A 16942-nucleotide genomic window follows, 5' to 3' on the forward strand; every position below is an offset into this window, starting at 1 on the left:
ATGTGCATTCTCTCTCAATTGATCTTTAGATTCATCACAATCCCAATCAAAATCTCAGCAGGTTTTTTCAATTCAAAATTGACAAACTAATTCCATGGAAACTTTGAAAAAGAAAATCAAAGTTGGAGGACTAATACTGCCTGATCTCAAGACATATAAAGCTATAGTTATCAAGACAGGGTGGTATTAGTGTAAAGATAGGTATATAGATCAGCAGAACAGAATAGCAAAACCAGAAATAGACTGACACATATGTAGACAACTGATTTTCAACAAAGATGCAAAGGCAATTCAGTGGAAAAAGGATATAGTTTTTTATTCCCCCCCAAAATGGTGTTGGAACAATTGGACAAAATAAACACAATTTCCTCCATACATCATGCCGTATTCAAAAATTAATATGATACATGGATCCAAATGTAAAATCTAGGTCTTTTCCAGGTAGAGGAGAACATATGAAAAACCCTTTGAGGCACTGTGTTAGCCCCCAAAATTTTTTTAATAGGTTATCAAAAGCAAATTATATATAAGAACAAACTGATAAATTTGAGTTGATCAAAATTAAAAGCTTCTCTTTAAAAAACAATGCTAAGATAATGAAAAGACAAGTTGTAAACTGGGAGAAAATGTTTTCAAATTGTATATCTAATAAAGGACTAGTATCCAGAACATATAAAGATCTCTCAAAACTCAAAGAAACAAAAAATAAGCAAAAGATTTGGACAGACACTTCATCAAAGAAGATATATGCATGGCAAACAAGATCATGAAAAGATGGTTAACATCATTCGTCATTAGGGAAATACAAATTACATGATGAGATACCACTACACAGCTATCAGAATGGCTATAATTAAGACAACTGACCTCATCAAGTGTTTGCAATTATATGAAGGAACTAGAACTCTCATTCATTACTGGAGGGAATGTAAACTAGCACAACCATTCTGGAAAAGTTTGATAGTTTCTTTAAAAGTTCAACATCACCAACCATATGATCCAACCATTCCATTCCTATTTATTTACCCAAGAGAAATGAAAGCAGATGTCCATACAAAGACTTGTGCACAAATGTTCACAGCTTTAGTATTTATAATAGCCGAAACCTGGAAACTCAAATGTCCATCCACAGGTGACTAAATTTTGAATTCGGTATGTAATAGAATACTACTCAGCCATAAAAATGAATGTACTACTGATTTATGCTACATCATGGGTGAATCTCAAAATAATTATAAAAGTAAAGCAAGCTAGACCAAAAAAGGGGTATATACTATATGAGTCCTTTAAATAAAATTCCAGAAAATCGAAACTAATATAGTGACAGAAAGGAGATGAGTAGTTGATTGGGGAAAGAGAGGTTTTGAGGCAAAGGAAAGGCAGATTTACAATGGGAAACTAGGAGGCTTTCGGGGGTAATGGATATGTTTATTGTCTTCATTGCAGTGATGACTTCACAGGCGTGACTGTCGAAACTGTTCAAATGGCACACTTCACGTACATTCAGTTTGTTATAATATAAATGAATTATACCTCAATTGGGCTGTCTAAAAAAGGAATAATATAAGAACTACATGAAATTCTTTAGATTCTACTTTTCCTGATACAGTCCGTTTTCTGTTAGAAATGTTTGAAATCTGAACTCTAATCTCGTAATGCATTAACTTATTTTGGCAGAATGAAGATCTGACTCTTTTAATTAAGGAAATGGAGCAGGGACGCAGTGACCTGGAGAAGGTACAAGACCTTTACTCGGAGTCCTTGGTCATGGACTGGTGGTACAACGGAGAAAAGGATGGAGACAGGTGAGCACAGCAGAGCTCCCACTTCCCCATCGCAGGGGGTCCCCTAGGATGCTCTGCTGGATCTCTTTGCCACTTCTTTCTGCAATACTTTGTGAGATTTCTTTTAAAGAATCACGTAGTATGATTATGTTAGGATTTTTGTTTAAGCAAAGGGAACTCATAATCTAGTAAATTAATAATGATTGGCGGACTTTCCTGGTGGCACAGTGGTTAAGAATCCACCTGCCAATGCAGGAGACACAGGTTCGAGCCCTGGTCTGAGAAGATCCCACATGCCACGGAGTAACTAAGCCCGTGTGCCACAACTACTGAGCCTGCGCTCTAGAGCCCGCGAGCCACAGCTACCGAGCCCACGTGCCACAACTACTGAAGCCCACGCACCTAGAGCCCGTGCTCCGCAACAAGAGAAGCCAGCGCAATGAGAAGCCCGCGCACCGCAATGAAGAGTAGCCCCAGCTCACCACAACTAGAGAAAGCCTGCGCGCAGCAACGAAGACCCAACGCAGCCAAAAATAAAAATAAATAACTTAAAAATTTTTTAAATATATTAAAAAGATAATAACGATTGGCTTAGAGAGGCCACATGGTCATCCTTATATGTAGATTCTGAAACCCTTGCATGAGCCCTAAGGATGTCTCATTTCCACCCAGTGAGGACAATACCCCCCACCAACTGAAGCAGTGACGGAGCAGAGCAGGAGTGCTGTGTCATGAAGGAGATCTGACTCAGGGTCAGGAGGCCAAGGTCCAGACTTCACTCTATGTGACCTTGGCGGATCTCCATATTGTCCATTGCCATGGGTCTCAGTTTCCTCATCTTTAAAATGATGGGTGTGGTGGTAGAATTTGGGATAGATGATTCCTCAGGTCTTTTCCCATCCTGTATTCTAATATGTTTATTTTGGGGGGTTTTGTGTTTGGTTGGTTGGTTGGTTTTGGGGTTTTTTTGGCCGTGCCACATGGCTTGTGGGATCTTAGTTCCCCAACCAGGGATTGAACCTGGGCCCTCGGCAGTGAGGGCGCAGAGTCCTAACCACTGGACCACCAGGGAATTCCCTCTAATATGTTTCTAACTAGTAGTTCCTTAAATAAAGATCAAAACCACCCTAACAAACACTCAGAAAATGTGTCAAATCTTATTTAAATGATTTCACATTGTACACATATTCAAGTGTCACAGCTTCATATGAATACCCCATCAGGAAGATGTCTTTTTATTTAAAAGAGTGATAGCAACTGACTGAGCGACTGCACTTAGTCACATAGCTGGGAAGGAACAGAGCTGTGATGTGAGCCAGGGCTGGGCTCCTGTCCGCTCTTCTGCGGGGGCAGAGATAAATGACTATTCTTATTTTAACCAAATATAAGGGGAGCGGCTCACTTCTTAAGCTTGCAGCATTCAACATGATTGTATTGATCTAGCTCTGCCTTCTTGATTGAAATTTTGTTTCCCCCTCCTTTTTTTTTCTTTCATCTTCTTTGTCTACTTTTTATCTAAAATGGAAAGAAGTTGAAAATACATATTAATCAGGATTTCTCCTTCTTCGAAATTGATTGTCTTCCTCTTAGCAAACTAAGCATTTAATATGGGCTGGGGGCAGGGCATGAGCATGGAATCAGTAAAAAGATAAATGTTATACCAGGCATCTCTTTTTTTTTTTTTTTTTTTTTGCGGTAAGTGGGCCTCTCACTGTTGTGGCCTCTCCCGTTGCGGAGCACAGGCTCCGGACGCGCAGGCTCAGTGGCCATGGCTCACGGGCCCAGCCGCTCTGCGGCATGTGGGATCTTCCCGGACCAGGGCACGAACCCGTGTCCCCTGCATCGGCAGGCGGACTCTCAACCACTGCGCCACCAGCGAAGCCCCCAGGCATCTCTTATAATGAGATTTTACAGCATTATTTTTTTTTAATTTGTTTGGGAAAGCTTAGATACATCTCCTAAATCTGGAGAATTTAAGCAAATAAACTAAGAAATAAATGAGCAGCACATCAGTGTCAATTATCTTCTCTATACTTTTCAGCTAGTACCTTACCTGTCTTCTTCCCCTTACTTAATCAAACTAAAAAATGTCAGGACAACATGACCAGCTATTGCTTGGAAGTTGGTTTGGTCAGTTGACTGTAGCTGCTATTGATTGACTAGTAGATGTATTCTTGGTTTTTTATATGTATATATATTTTAGGGGCTCTAAGGAGCAGGTTCTAGAGTCATGCAGGGGAGTGTTTTAATCCAGGCTTCCCACCATTACATGTTAGTAACTTTGGGCAAGCTACTTAACCTCACTGAGCCTCAATTTCCTCATCTATAAGAGGGGAGTAATGGTCATCATAGGGTTGTTGGGTGGATTAAATGAGGGCATGCCCAGCACATAATAAGAGCTCTGAATTAATATAAAGAAAAGAGTAAAATGCAGTGCCTCATTCTATAGGTATTATGCTTCTGTACTTCCTTATAACATATCATTAGGAAAAGTTAATTCGCCTACCTAGCTGTGGTTGAAAACAGATTGAGTTTTTTACCAGGTGGAATAAATGTTACAGCCTCCAAATCTCATCTCCCTTCTTTCTTTTTTCAAACATTTACTGAGTACAAATCATACGCCAGGCGAACTGGGGTGCACAAATGAATGTAAGCCTGGGCCCTTGTCACAGGATGCAGTGTGGTGGGGCATCATGGGACACTGGGCGGGTGCTCCATGGAGATGGGCTTGGAGGGGGAGGTGAAGGAAGGAGGGCGTGCTTTACAGTGTTGGAGCAGGAGGTTGTTCTGGAAACTCCTTTCTGTGGTTGCTGTGTTCAGAGTGTCAGAGAAGGTGTGTCTGGGAAAATATTTAGGAATTTTGGGGGATCCCTCCTGGCCCGAGATCTTCAACAGAATGGTTTGCCATGATCTGGTGCTGGCAGAGGGTTCAAGGCAGGGGTTTCCCTTTTCTGGCTTTTATAAGAGCTAGCTGTTCAACCCTTTAGTTAGAGAAAAGGGTTTCTATAATGCTTTCTGCTTTACAACAGACTCTTTCTGGAGTTAATCCTCTCATCAGCTCCATGCTGTTAGGGCCCAGCTGATGTTTCCTTCAGTTTGTGGGTGAGGGAAGTGATGAAATTTAGAGGATCGAGCGACTGCACTTAGTCACATAGCTGGGAAGGAACAGAGCTGTGGTGTGAGCCAGGGCTGGGCTCCTGTGCACTCTTCTGCGGGGGCAGAGATAAATGACTATTCTTATTTTAACCAAATATAAGGGGAGCGGCTCACTTCTTAAGCTTGCAGCATTCAACACGATTGTATTGATCTAGCTCTGCCTTCTTGATTGAAATTTTGTTTCCCCCTCCTTTTTTTTTTTCTTTCATCTTCTTTGTCTACTTTTTATCTAAAACAGGCATCAAAAAGAAATCTGTTCCATTGTTTCAACCCCAGAAAAATGTGCAAAATCTCACGCTGATGTTGAATCAACACGAATGTCAAAAGTACCAGAGGACCTGTCAAGTCAAAAGATTCAGAAAAAGAAAGTCCTCCACGCAGGTATCAGTGAACAAAATGGTTTGACTCTCATTACCAGTTTTCCTTTAATGCAAGAAGGTAGAATAAAACTAAAGCCCCATAATATTTTAAAAGAAGCCTAAACCTGTGTTTATTAAATTGAAATTTTTATGGAAGTGATTATACATTCACATGCAGTTATGAGAAATAATACAGAGAGCTCCCGTATATCTGCTCTTCCCCCAGCTTCCCCCAATGGTAACATCATGAAAAAATAGTACAATTTTGCAACCAGGAGATCGACATTGATACAATCCACGATCTTACTCAGATTGCCCCAGTTTTGCATGTGTTCATTTATGTGTGTGTGTACTTCTATATGATTTTATCATACGTGGTTTCATATTTCCACCATCACAGTCAAGCTACAGAACATCTCCATCACCACAAGAATCCCTGGCATTGCTCTTTTATAACCACGGCCATCTCCCTCTGACACCCTTTCCCAATTCTTGGGGACCACTAAGTTCTCCGTTTCTAAAATGTTGTCATTTCAAAAATGTTATATAAAACGGAATTATACAGCACATAACCTCTGGGTTTTGGCGTTTTTCACTCAACATATTTTCCTTGGGATTCATCCAGATTTCTGGCAGGTATCAGCAGTTCAATCCTTTTCATTACAGAGTAGTAGCCTGTGATATGGATGTACCAGAGTTGGTTTAACCATTCATCTGTTGAAGGACATCTGGGTTGTTTCCAGTTTGGGGCTATCAGGAATACAGCAGTTATAAACATTTTTGTACAGGTTTTATGTGAACATAATTTTTCATCTCTTTAAGATAAAGCCCAAGGGTGCCATTGCTGAGTCATATAGTATTGAATGTTTAGTTTTATAAGAAACTGCCAGACTACTTGCTGGAGTGGCTGTGCCATTTTATATTATCACAGCAAAGAATGAGTGATTCAGTCTCTCCACACTCTCGCCAGAACTTGGTATTGATTGTCGCTCTTTTCTATTTTAACTGTTCTGATAGGTGTGTACCATCTCACGGTGGTTTTTACTTGCATTTCCCTAATGGCTAGTGATATTGAACATCTTTTTATGTGCTCATTCACAATATATCCTCTTCAGTGAAATAGCTATCCTCTTCCATATATCCTTTTCAGTGAAATGTCTGTGCCCATGTGCTTTGCCCATTTTCTATGTGGATCGATTTGTTTTTTATTGGTGAATTTTGAGAGTTCTTCATGTATTCTAGACACTAGGTCTTTATCAGATATGTCGTTTGCAAATGTTTTCTCCCAGTCTGTAGCTTGTCTTTTCGTCCTCTACTTAGGGTCTTTGACCAAGCAAAAGCTTTTAATTTTGATAAGATCCAATTTATCAGTCTTTCCTTTATGGATCATGGTTTTGGTGTCAAATCTAAGAACTCTTTCCCTAACCCTAATTACTGAAGATTAGCTTTTATGTTTTTTCCTACAGATTTTGTAGGTTTATATTTTACATTTAAGTCCATGATTCACTTGAGTTAATTTTTGTATAAGGTGTGAGTTTTAGATCAAGGTTTTTTATGTTTGTTTGTTGTTTGGCCTATAGATGTTGCTTCAGCAGCATTTGTTGAAAAGGCTATACTTACTCCATTGAATTAATTTTGCACCTTTGCCAAAGATCATCTGGGCATATCCGCATGGGTTAAATCTAGACTATATGTTCTGTTTTCAGTGATCTATGTGTACATCTCTCCACGTAGATCACTGATCAATGTCTTCATTAATGTAGCTACAAGGTAAGCTTTAATATCAGATACAATGATTCTTCCAACTTTATTTTTCTTCTGCAAAATTATTTTAGCTATTCTAGGGCCTGAAATTTCTGCTTAAATTTTAGAATGTGTTTGTCTCTGTTTACTAAAAATCCTCTCAGATTTTGATAGGAATTGCATTAAACCTGTAGATCAATCTGGGAACAACTGACATCTCCACAATGTTGATTCTTCCAGCCTCTGAATGTGGCATGACCCATGAACATGACCCCTGACCATGACCATGTCTTTAAATCTTCTTTGATGTCTTACAAGCAGCATTTTGTAATTTTCAGTTTACACATCCTGTACATATTTTGTTAAGTATATACCTAATTATTTCATTTGAGTATTTTGAACAATTACAAATGGTATTGGTTTTTTAATATAGGTTGCTGTATGTTCATTGTTAGTGTATCAACATGTGATTGATTTTGTGTGTTGATCCCATAATGAACAACCTTACAGAACTCACTTAATGGTGCTAGGAGTTTTTTGGGTTTTGTGGGTGGTTTTTTTTTAAATTTTGGTGTGTGTGTGTGAATTCCTTACTGTTTTCACATATACAATATGTTATCTGCAAATTTGGACAGTTTTATCTTCTTTTCCAGTCTTTCTGGCTTTATCTCTTTTTCTTGCCTTGTTGGCAGAAGCTAGAACTTCCAGCACTATGTTTAACAAGGGTGATGAGAGTGGGCATCCTTGCCTTTATCCTGGTCTTAAGGGGGAAAGATATTCAATCTTTCCCCAGTAACTATGATTTTAGCTGTAGGTTTATTGTAGATATTCTTTATCAAGTTGAGGAAGTTCCCCTCATTCCCAGTTTTCTGAGAGTTTTTATCATGAGCTGGTGCTGGATTTTGTCAAATGCTCTTTCTGTGTCAAATGATATATCATATGGTTTTCCTTCTTTAGTCTATTGATATGATGGTGGATTACATTGATTGCTTCAAATGTTGAAGCAGCCTTGTATGTCTGGAATATCTTCCACTTGGCCTTAGTGTTTATTTGCAGTGCTTTTGAGTGTAACTCTTTGTATGGTTTCTCTGGGTATAGCAGCATATAAACATGACTTATAACACTCTTCTGGTATCAACATTTTACCACTTTTTGTGGGTGTGGACATCTTACTTCAGTTTAGGTTTCTTTGCCTTCCCCAGTTTTAAATATCATTGTCTTGAGTATCAGGTGATGCTACAATTTTTATTTAAATCATCAAATATGATTTCTAAATCTCAAGAGGAAAGGATAATCTATTGTATTTACCATATTTTTGCTCTCTCTTGTTCTCTCTTCCTTCCTGATTCTCCAGAATTCCTTCTTTTATCATTTCCTGTCTGTTTGAGGAACTTCCTGTGTTCAGTCTTTAAAGGTAGGTCTGCTAGCCACAATTATTTTTTATTTTTTCCTTGTCTAGGAATGTTTTTATTTTCTCTTCGTTCCTGAAGGACATTTTTGCCATATTCAGAATTTGCAGTTGATTGTTCTTTCCTGTCTGTCGTTGAAAAACATAGTGCCTCTTCCTCGGGCCTCCTACTTTTTAAATGTGAAATTTGCTGTTGTTCAAACTGGTGCTTCCCTCTAGGTACTGGGTCCTTTCTCTCTGGCTTGCTTTAAAAATTTTTTCTTTGTCTCGAATTTTCAGTGTTGAACTATAACGCATCTTGGCATGGATTTCCTTGGGTTTACCCTGTTTGGGGTTTGCACAGCTTCTTGATTTGTGTGTTGTATCTTTCACCAAATTGGGGAAGTTTTCGTCTATTATTCTTCAAATGGTCTCTCAGTCCCACTTTTTTCCTCCCTGTCTTGGGACTCTGATAATATGAATGTTGGGTATTTTGCTATTACCCTACAGGTCCCTGAGGCTCTGTTTATCTTTTCTTATTGTATTTGCTCTCTGTTGTTAAAATCGGCTGAATTCTATTTTTATGTCCCCAGAGTTCTCTGATGCTGCCCTCTGCCATTTTCACTCTACTACGGAGCTCATCCCACAAATTTTTTTAATTTCTCATATTTTATTTTTCAGTTCTACAATTTCCACTTGGAAACTTTTATAACTTCAGTTTCTTAGCTGGGATTTTCTATTTGTTTATTTGTTTCAAGAGAAATTGTAATTAATTGCTGAAGCATGTTTCTGACATGCTTTGAGATCCTTGTCAGGTAGTTCCAGCTTCTGACTCATCATGGTATTGGCATCATTTGATTGTTTTTTCTCCATCAAGGTGTGATTATTCCTGAAATGATGTTTATTCTTGAAATGATGGGTGATTTTTTTTTACAGTATCCTGAATGTTTTGTCTATTATGTTAGGGACGCTGGATGCTGTGTAAATCTTTTATTTTAGGTAGCAGCTGTCCTGTTTAAAGTTAGCCCATAGGTCATGGCCTGCTCTTGTGGGTTGTGGTTCCGGTGGTAATTTCATTTTCACAGCCTTTGTGGTGTTATTTTGGTGCTTGGTTTCCTGGTGTCACTGGGGCTCCTACTGGTGCTGCCTGAGGGAGCAGAGGAGTATCCCAGGCCAGGATGCTAGATGCCTCTCAGTGGAGGAAGGTTGTGGTGGCTTCCCCTGCCACACACACACTGTCTCTTGCGTGTCCCCATGTCTCTGGGCAGGAGAAGAGAGCCTCAACCCTGTAGGGACCAAGAGGCATTGGCTGAAGCTTGGTCCCTCTTGCATGATCTGTCCATTTGCCCTGGTGTCTCTGTCTTGAGCCCATGGGGACAAAGAGGATTCCCATACTGGGCCACTTGTGCGGCAGCATCCCTTGTGCCAGTCCTGCCTGCCCATTCCAGTACACGTGGCTTCTGCTAGAAATGCTGCTTGCCGCTCATCCTGAACATCTTAATGGCCTTTGGTCATTTGTACCCGGTCACTTAGATTTGGGATTGTTGCTGTTGGCAGGCATCCCTGTGCTGAGTTTTTATTCTGTTTCAGTTTTTAATTTAGAAGAGTGATGAAATGTGGTGACTGACTGTACAGAGCTGGGGGAGTAGTTAAATGCTTGAATCCACTGCCAGATCAACATACTTTTACTCCTTATTTTCAAAGTTTGGGAATAGCACAGTTGTTATGTTTGGGGACTTTGGGAGCTAAATTTCATTTTCACTTGGACACACGTCGTGTGTTTGCCCAGCGAGTTTGATCGAGGTGGCCTGCCGGTGTGGTCAGGGGCAGGAGTGCAGCTCTCGTATGTGGATCATTCATCTCTTTTGCCCATAGACGTAGCTCCTGAGAAAATATATCCTTCTTAATTCCGTGTTACAGAGGCAACCAAAACAGCAATCACCCTGTCTGTTGCCTAGGAAAACAAATAACACATAGCACACTCCTAACTCCATGCATGGAGACCCTTGTGTTATCTTCCTGTGCAAAAGATAGACAATGCAGGCTTCCCTGGTGGTGCAGTGGCTGAGAGTCCGCCTGCCGATGCAGGAGACACGGGTTCGTGCCCCGGTCCGGGAAGATCCCACATGCCACGGAGCGGCTGGGCCCGTGAGCCATGGCCGCTGAGCCTGCGCGTCCTGAGCCTGTGCTCTGCAGTGGGACAGGCCACAACAGTGAGAGGCCCACGTACCGCAAAAGAAAAAAAAGATAGACAGTGCAGATTATTAGCTAATGTTCACTCTAATTGTCTAATTTCTTGTGAGAGAGGGTAAGTCACATCTTGTCGAAAATAGGACGCATTTCATTTATGAATACCACATAATGCCTTGGTACTACAGAAGGCATCCAGGTCGTGAAGTACAGAACACATTTACAATTAGTCTGGTTTCTGTGACCACATGGGAAAAGTAATCAACATGTCTTGGTACAAACTTATTTTCCTCTAAAGCACACAGATTCAATGTCAGAATTTGATAAGTGTCTACTTTCTAGTTGAAAGGACCCAACAGAGGGTAGAAAATCATATAAATAAAGGCTTAGACAGCAACTGTGGTCAGCAGAGTTTATAAAATGAATTACAGAGATGTCCCGCTCTAAACCCTACAAGCTGTGAGTGTGATGGGGCATCACTCCCATGATTCTGGGAGTGATAAGAGTGTTAGGTGACCTCGGCCAGGTTCTCTAGGAGAGCCCAGTGTACTCATGTGAGCCCCTGAGAGCAGGGTCTTCTACCAGCTGGCGGCAGAAGAGGAAGTCAGAGAGATTTGGGGCAGGAGGGGCATCGGTCTGCCATTGTTGGCCTGAAGATAGAGGGGGCCCATGAGTAGGAATGGGGGTGCTTAAGGAGCTGAGACAGGCCCCCAGCTGACAGCCAGCAAGGATATGGGACCTCAGTCCTGCAACTGCAAGGAAATAAGTTCTGCCAACAACCTGAATGAGCTCGGAAAGAGATTTCTCTCCAAGAGGGGCGGAGTTTGAACTCAGATTAGTGGAACAAGCCATTACCGCAGCATTTACTTGGTGGCAGTACTGTCCCCCTGAGGGTTGGGAAACTGAACCTGCTTTCTTTTTAAAGGATCCAAGAATGTAGTTGCATCTCATGAAATACCTCCTTCCAACCCACATTCCTTTAACCCTTCTCCCTGTGGTACCCACAGAACCAACCAAAACCAGCCTACTCAGGAGCCAGCTGTCCACCCTCAGGAGCTCAGCTTGCAGTGAGAGGAGGGACGGCCTTTCCAATTCCAGCAGCTGGAACACTCCAAGCGACAGAGGCAAGCCAGCAAGGGTCTCTAGGTCAGGAAGCCCAGGGTGGTCTCCTCTCCCCAGTGTGTCTGCTCCTGGAAGAGCTGGGTAGAGGTACTTTGGGGGGAAAACAAATCATTTTTAAGTGAGTCCAGAGAGCTTCCTCTTCAAAGGACTCCCTTGTAAATCAGGTCGTCTTGCGTTAGTGAACTGGATTTTCTTAGGGTCAGACTTGCATATATGGTGCCTGGGTGTTTAATACACCCGTGGCTCGTACAACCGCGGCACTAGTGGTGATGCTCGCTGTCACTGCGTGGTTTGAACTTGAAAACCTAGTACTCCATAGCTGGTTTATTTTCTTCCCCTCGTTCACAGGTGGCGCCATCCGGCAAGCCCCTCTCCAATCCACACTGTCAGCCTTTTGGGGGCTAAATGTGAGGAAAACGAGACTTTTCCCCTCAATTGTTATGACGACTGATAATATCATTATTCTTAAAATAGTAAATTTTAAGAATAAATTTCCTAAAAGTTTAATTCCTGTAGCACTTCTCCCTGTCTTTCAAAGAGTTGATAAATAATAAATCCCCAGCTAAACACACACATCCACACGAGCCCCTAAGTAGTAGGAAGCGCCTGAGGGACAAAATTACACCTGTTGTTACTGAGCCATAGCTTAATCAAACCTTGTGTTCTTCAGTGCTGATCGTGGGATGCCTTTTCCTCTGTTTCAGTTAACCTGCCCTATCTCCTAAATCTGCTACGTGCACAGTCCTTTAAGGGGCTGATCCCATGATAATTGGGATATGATTTCTTAGGCATGTAACTAGCTCACTCCCAAACACCCCTTCTTTCTACATGCTGCTGATTCAACTAGCTCATATCCCTTTTCATTTATGAATCCAAGATTCTATAAGGATATACATTAAAAACTCCAAATAATAATTTGAAAATGTGAACTTATAACTAAACAGGACCTAGTAGGGATTTTGGGTTTCTGCACAGAGCTGAGGAATTACAGAATAAACTATCGAAACCTGAAACGTTGAACAAGGCTCTCCTGTGTAATTTGGGGGAAGTCTAATGAGGGCCACATTGAACAATTATTGGTTCATGGTATTCTTACTTGACATTTTAAAAATATGTTTTCTGGAGAATGAGTTTGTCTCATCCTTTTATGGAGAGAGATCTCAATGGGTATGGGGTGAGATAGATTAGCAAAGCAATGAGAGTACCCTGTTTACTCTTGCATTGGTCTTTAGCGTCCATTGCAAATGAATCTTGCCTAGAACCCCCTCTGACAGATCAGTTCTGGGAAAAATAGTCCATTTATTAGCCCTCAGTCACAACTGAACTCAGAGATAAGTGTGATCCTTTTGCATTTTTGATATAAACCCCATATATGAGGAAATTATACAGCTGCCATTTCCCTTTCCACAGAAATGAGCATCCTGCTGACAAATGAGTTTCCAGATGACAAGTCATTAGAAAGATTGACTCGAGAAGGAACCCAAGTTTATGACCAAGAGTGAGTAATTTTACTGGGACAGTTTTGTTGTGTTTTTGTTTGATACAAGTTTTAAAAGGTCACAGTCTCGTGTTCTTAGTTCTGCAGGAATGTCTTCAGCAAACTGGCTCAAGATCCATGGCTTGGTGGCCAAGAAGCTCACCATCATGGATGCTTTGTCCATGACCGCCATCCCTCACAGTCCCACCTACGTCCCCATTCTGGACAAGCATGTCGTTTCCAAGGTCTTTGATGAGGTAAAACTGATTTTCTGTATGTCCCTGCTTGATGTAGTTTTCATTTCCTGCCTAAATAAAGAGTAGTTCACTCGACGTCTTGTACAGTTGTCACAGAAATGTATTTCAGCGATTGGGAAAAAATTATTTGCAAAGGCAGTAAAAAGGAGAGAGAGAAGCTCTTAAGCATTTTTGCTTCTAAGCTGAGAAGAACAATTTCTTCTTTGTTGGGTTGGCTGTTCATGGCTCGTTGCTGATGGGTGGCATTGTGGAGCTGCAGAAATGTCTGAAAAGCCTCTAGGTCAGAGTCATGAGTCACGAGTGAATATCAGTCTGTATCAAAGGACAGGGAGCGCTTGTGAGAGATTTTGTCCATCCTTTGCTTACCTTCTCTTCCTAAATACAGTGGCATCTTTTCCATCCTAAAAGTCTCCAAAGGAAAACGTCAGAAAGAGGGAGGGAGAGAGACACAAAGACAGAGATGCAGAAAAAGAGAGGGATTGAGAGAGAGGATCGGGAGTGAGCCAGAGCACAAGAGCGATGAGAAAGTGAGAGAGTCACGTCCTGGCAGGAGAAAAAGAGCTTCCGGTAGGAGGGCGCAAGTTGGGGTTAACTGTGGAGGAAAGCCAAGCACTGTAAAGTTTGCCTTGAATTGGGCAACTGGAAGGTCCTTGCCCTACGCAAGAACAGATCCAGTGGAGCAGCCAGATTGCACAGAGATGAGGAACACAAGAAAAACAAGAATAGGAAGATTGAACCCTGGTGCTTCCCGGCAAATATAGCAGCAACTCATGATTTAAATAGGAACGTATCAAGCTTTACAGTCAGTAAATTGAAATAATATCCTTAAAAGACCTTATCTCATGCTGAAATTTTGCAGAGGGTATATAGGAAATTTGGGATTTGCTTCCAAATAATCTGGATGGTGGGAGTAGTTGGGGGAAGGGAGGAGTAGATAAAGCAAGATTGGCCATGAGCTGATAATTGTTAAATTTGGATAATAAGAATATTGAGTTGGGGGAGGGTCATTCTACTATTCTCTCTGCTTTTTTACGTATTTGGAAGTTTCCATAGTAAAAAGTTGAGAAAAAGCAAAGGCAGGAAAATTAAAAAAAAAAAAAAGGCTTTATCTAACTGGTCTCACAGTAGCTGAAATTTGATGTATTTGGAAGAAGCAGATGAATTGGTGGACTTTTCCTGTTAGTCACATTTAAGAGATTATACCCATGGAGTTGGATATGCATCCTGATTTGACATGACCAGCAGTTCTTGCTCTGGAGGTTGGGTATATGACCCCTTAGGCTGGGTTCCTGATGACTTTGCCTCAAGGTGAGCGGTCCTATCCCTGGCTGTGACCTTGTGACTGGAAGATTCTACTTCTACCTTCAGTGAACTCTAACCTGATTACTCAGATACCAGCTTATCATTTGAATCTGACTTCTTCCAAAAGCAAGAGAGAGAAACTGAATGCTGATTTATTCCTTCTAGGAAGTTTGGTGAACAGCTTCTCATATTCTGTGCACCTATTTTATTACTATTCTTGAGTTCTGTTTGAAAGAAAATATATTTGGTGAACTATCCCTGGAAATAGAATTTTCTGGTACTTATCATGTCTCCTTCTAAGCCTCCCAACAACCTGAGATACATTGAAAAGTAAATACTCAAAAAACAAATATGAGAAGGTAGGAAGGCAAGCACATAAAATCAAAGGGAAGATTTATAGATTGAATACCTAAAAATGTTATTTTGCACTAAAAACATATAACTAAAATGAAGGCAAATCTCAGAAAAATATTTTTAACGTATACAACAAAGAGTTACAGGAGTAATATGTTAAATATGTGTTTGCATGTGTGTATCCATGTAAGTTAGCACATGCATATGGTGTGTGTGTGTGTATAAATCAGGGTTCAGTATACACACAAAAATGCACATGCACCCATACCATAAAGGAATAAGAAAATGATAAATATCCCAGTGGAAAATCTAGGGGAAAAAGTTTAAAAATAAGAAGTCAAAAACCACATAGAAAAATATTTCTTGCTGGTAACCAAATAAATGCATTTTTGAAAAAATGCAAATTAAAAAAAATTAGACAACTTCCCCCCATCATCAAATGTGTAAGGTTAAAAAGTACTAATAAACAGTCGTGGTGAAAATAGGATGGAATTAGAACTTTTACATCCTGCTGGGGGGAGTATAAGTTGGTATAACCTTAGCAATATGTGCAGAGGTGTTAAGGGCTTACAACTTCTCCTCCAGCAAATCCATAGGTAGATATTCCATAATCTACAGAAGGAAATAATCAGAAATACCGAAGAATATATTCAGAGGATAATTATTGCTGCCTTATATCTAACAATGAGAAAATTGAAAGCGACCTAAATATCCAATAAGTACACCCATATGACTGAATGTCATACGTTCATTAAATATCATGTTTCTGAAGAATAAGTAATGACATGGGGAGAAGTTCTCAATACAATGCTAAATGAAAAAATCAGGGTACAAAACCGCACAGATAGTACATTAGTTTGGTTACATATGTGTATGATGTAGACATAGCACTCTTTGTCTCTCCCTTTTCTCTTTTACCAAAATGTTACTAGTGTTTATCTGAGGGGTGAGATTATTGGAGATCTGGGGGTTTGTTTATATAATTTTTAGTTTTTGTTGTAGTTCTTTCAACTCTGAACATACATTAATAATATGCTGAGAAAAAAAAAGTTAAGAAAAACAGACCTAAAACAAGAGATAAAATAGTTTAAATGCAAAGGACACTTGATTTTTAATTAATTTATTGGTTTATTTTTGTTTGATGAGTAATATATGAGTACATTCTTGTATAGAATGACCATTTAGAAGTCTTTAGAGGAAAATGTCAAAGTTTCTCTCTCCACCAACCTCATTTATGAAGGAAACACTCTGAATAGTTTGGTGAATATCCTGCTAATCCTTTTCAACACACACACACACACACACACACACACATGAATACATTACATATATTTTTACACATACACATAACAATTTTAATATACAAAACAGTTTTAATAAGGTAATACCATATGGATTTGCTATTTTATCTTTTAAAAACATACGTCTTAGAGACTTTTCTCTGTGCGTAGATATGGGTCTATCTCATTTTTGTTAGTTGCAAATTTCTTCCCCATTGTTAATGGACATTTACATTGTGTCCTTCCTCCCCCTATCACAAACAATCCTGTAATGGATTTCCTTGCACAGAGACTTCTGGGCACCTCTACAAGTCTGTCTTTGTGGTAGATGGATTGCTGGACCCAAAGGATGTGTACATTTAAATATTTGACAGATTAAACCAAATCACCCTCCAGATAGATTCTATATTTCCACTAGTTTATATTCAGAAAGATAGCCATTTTCCTAAGAGGAACTGTATATCATACTTGTTGATAAGCATTAGTTCTACAAGTATAGAGATACTTTGAAAACCCTAAAAATAGTGTGCA

The 16942-nt window shown here is 40.1% G+C and overlaps 1 protein-coding gene across 2 annotated transcripts in view; it reads left to right on the top strand.

Annotated features, from left to right (window-relative positions):
- The window catches only part of VWA3B (von Willebrand factor A domain containing 3B), a gene marked incomplete at both ends in the record, with an annotated part of 205589 nt that overhangs the window by 126548 nt on the left and 62099 nt on the right, over positions 1–16942 (top strand). For both annotated transcript variants that reach the window (XM_082851818.1, XM_082851817.1), the window contains 5 exons: positions 1678–1805; positions 5179–5321; positions 11627–11743; positions 13152–13239; positions 13319–13475. In XM_082851818.1, coding sequence (XP_082707944.1) covers positions 1678–1805; positions 5179–5321; positions 11627–11743; positions 13152–13239; positions 13319–13475 — 633 coding nt within the window. The remainder of the gene's footprint in view (positions 1–1677; positions 1806–5178; positions 5322–11626; positions 11744–13151; positions 13240–13318; positions 13476–16942) is intronic.

The sequence above is a fragment of the Leucopleurus acutus genome (genome assembly GCF_964270905.1).
Source record: "Leucopleurus acutus genome assembly, chromosome: 12".
NCBI lineage: Eukaryota > Metazoa > Chordata > Mammalia > Artiodactyla > Delphinidae > Leucopleurus > Leucopleurus acutus.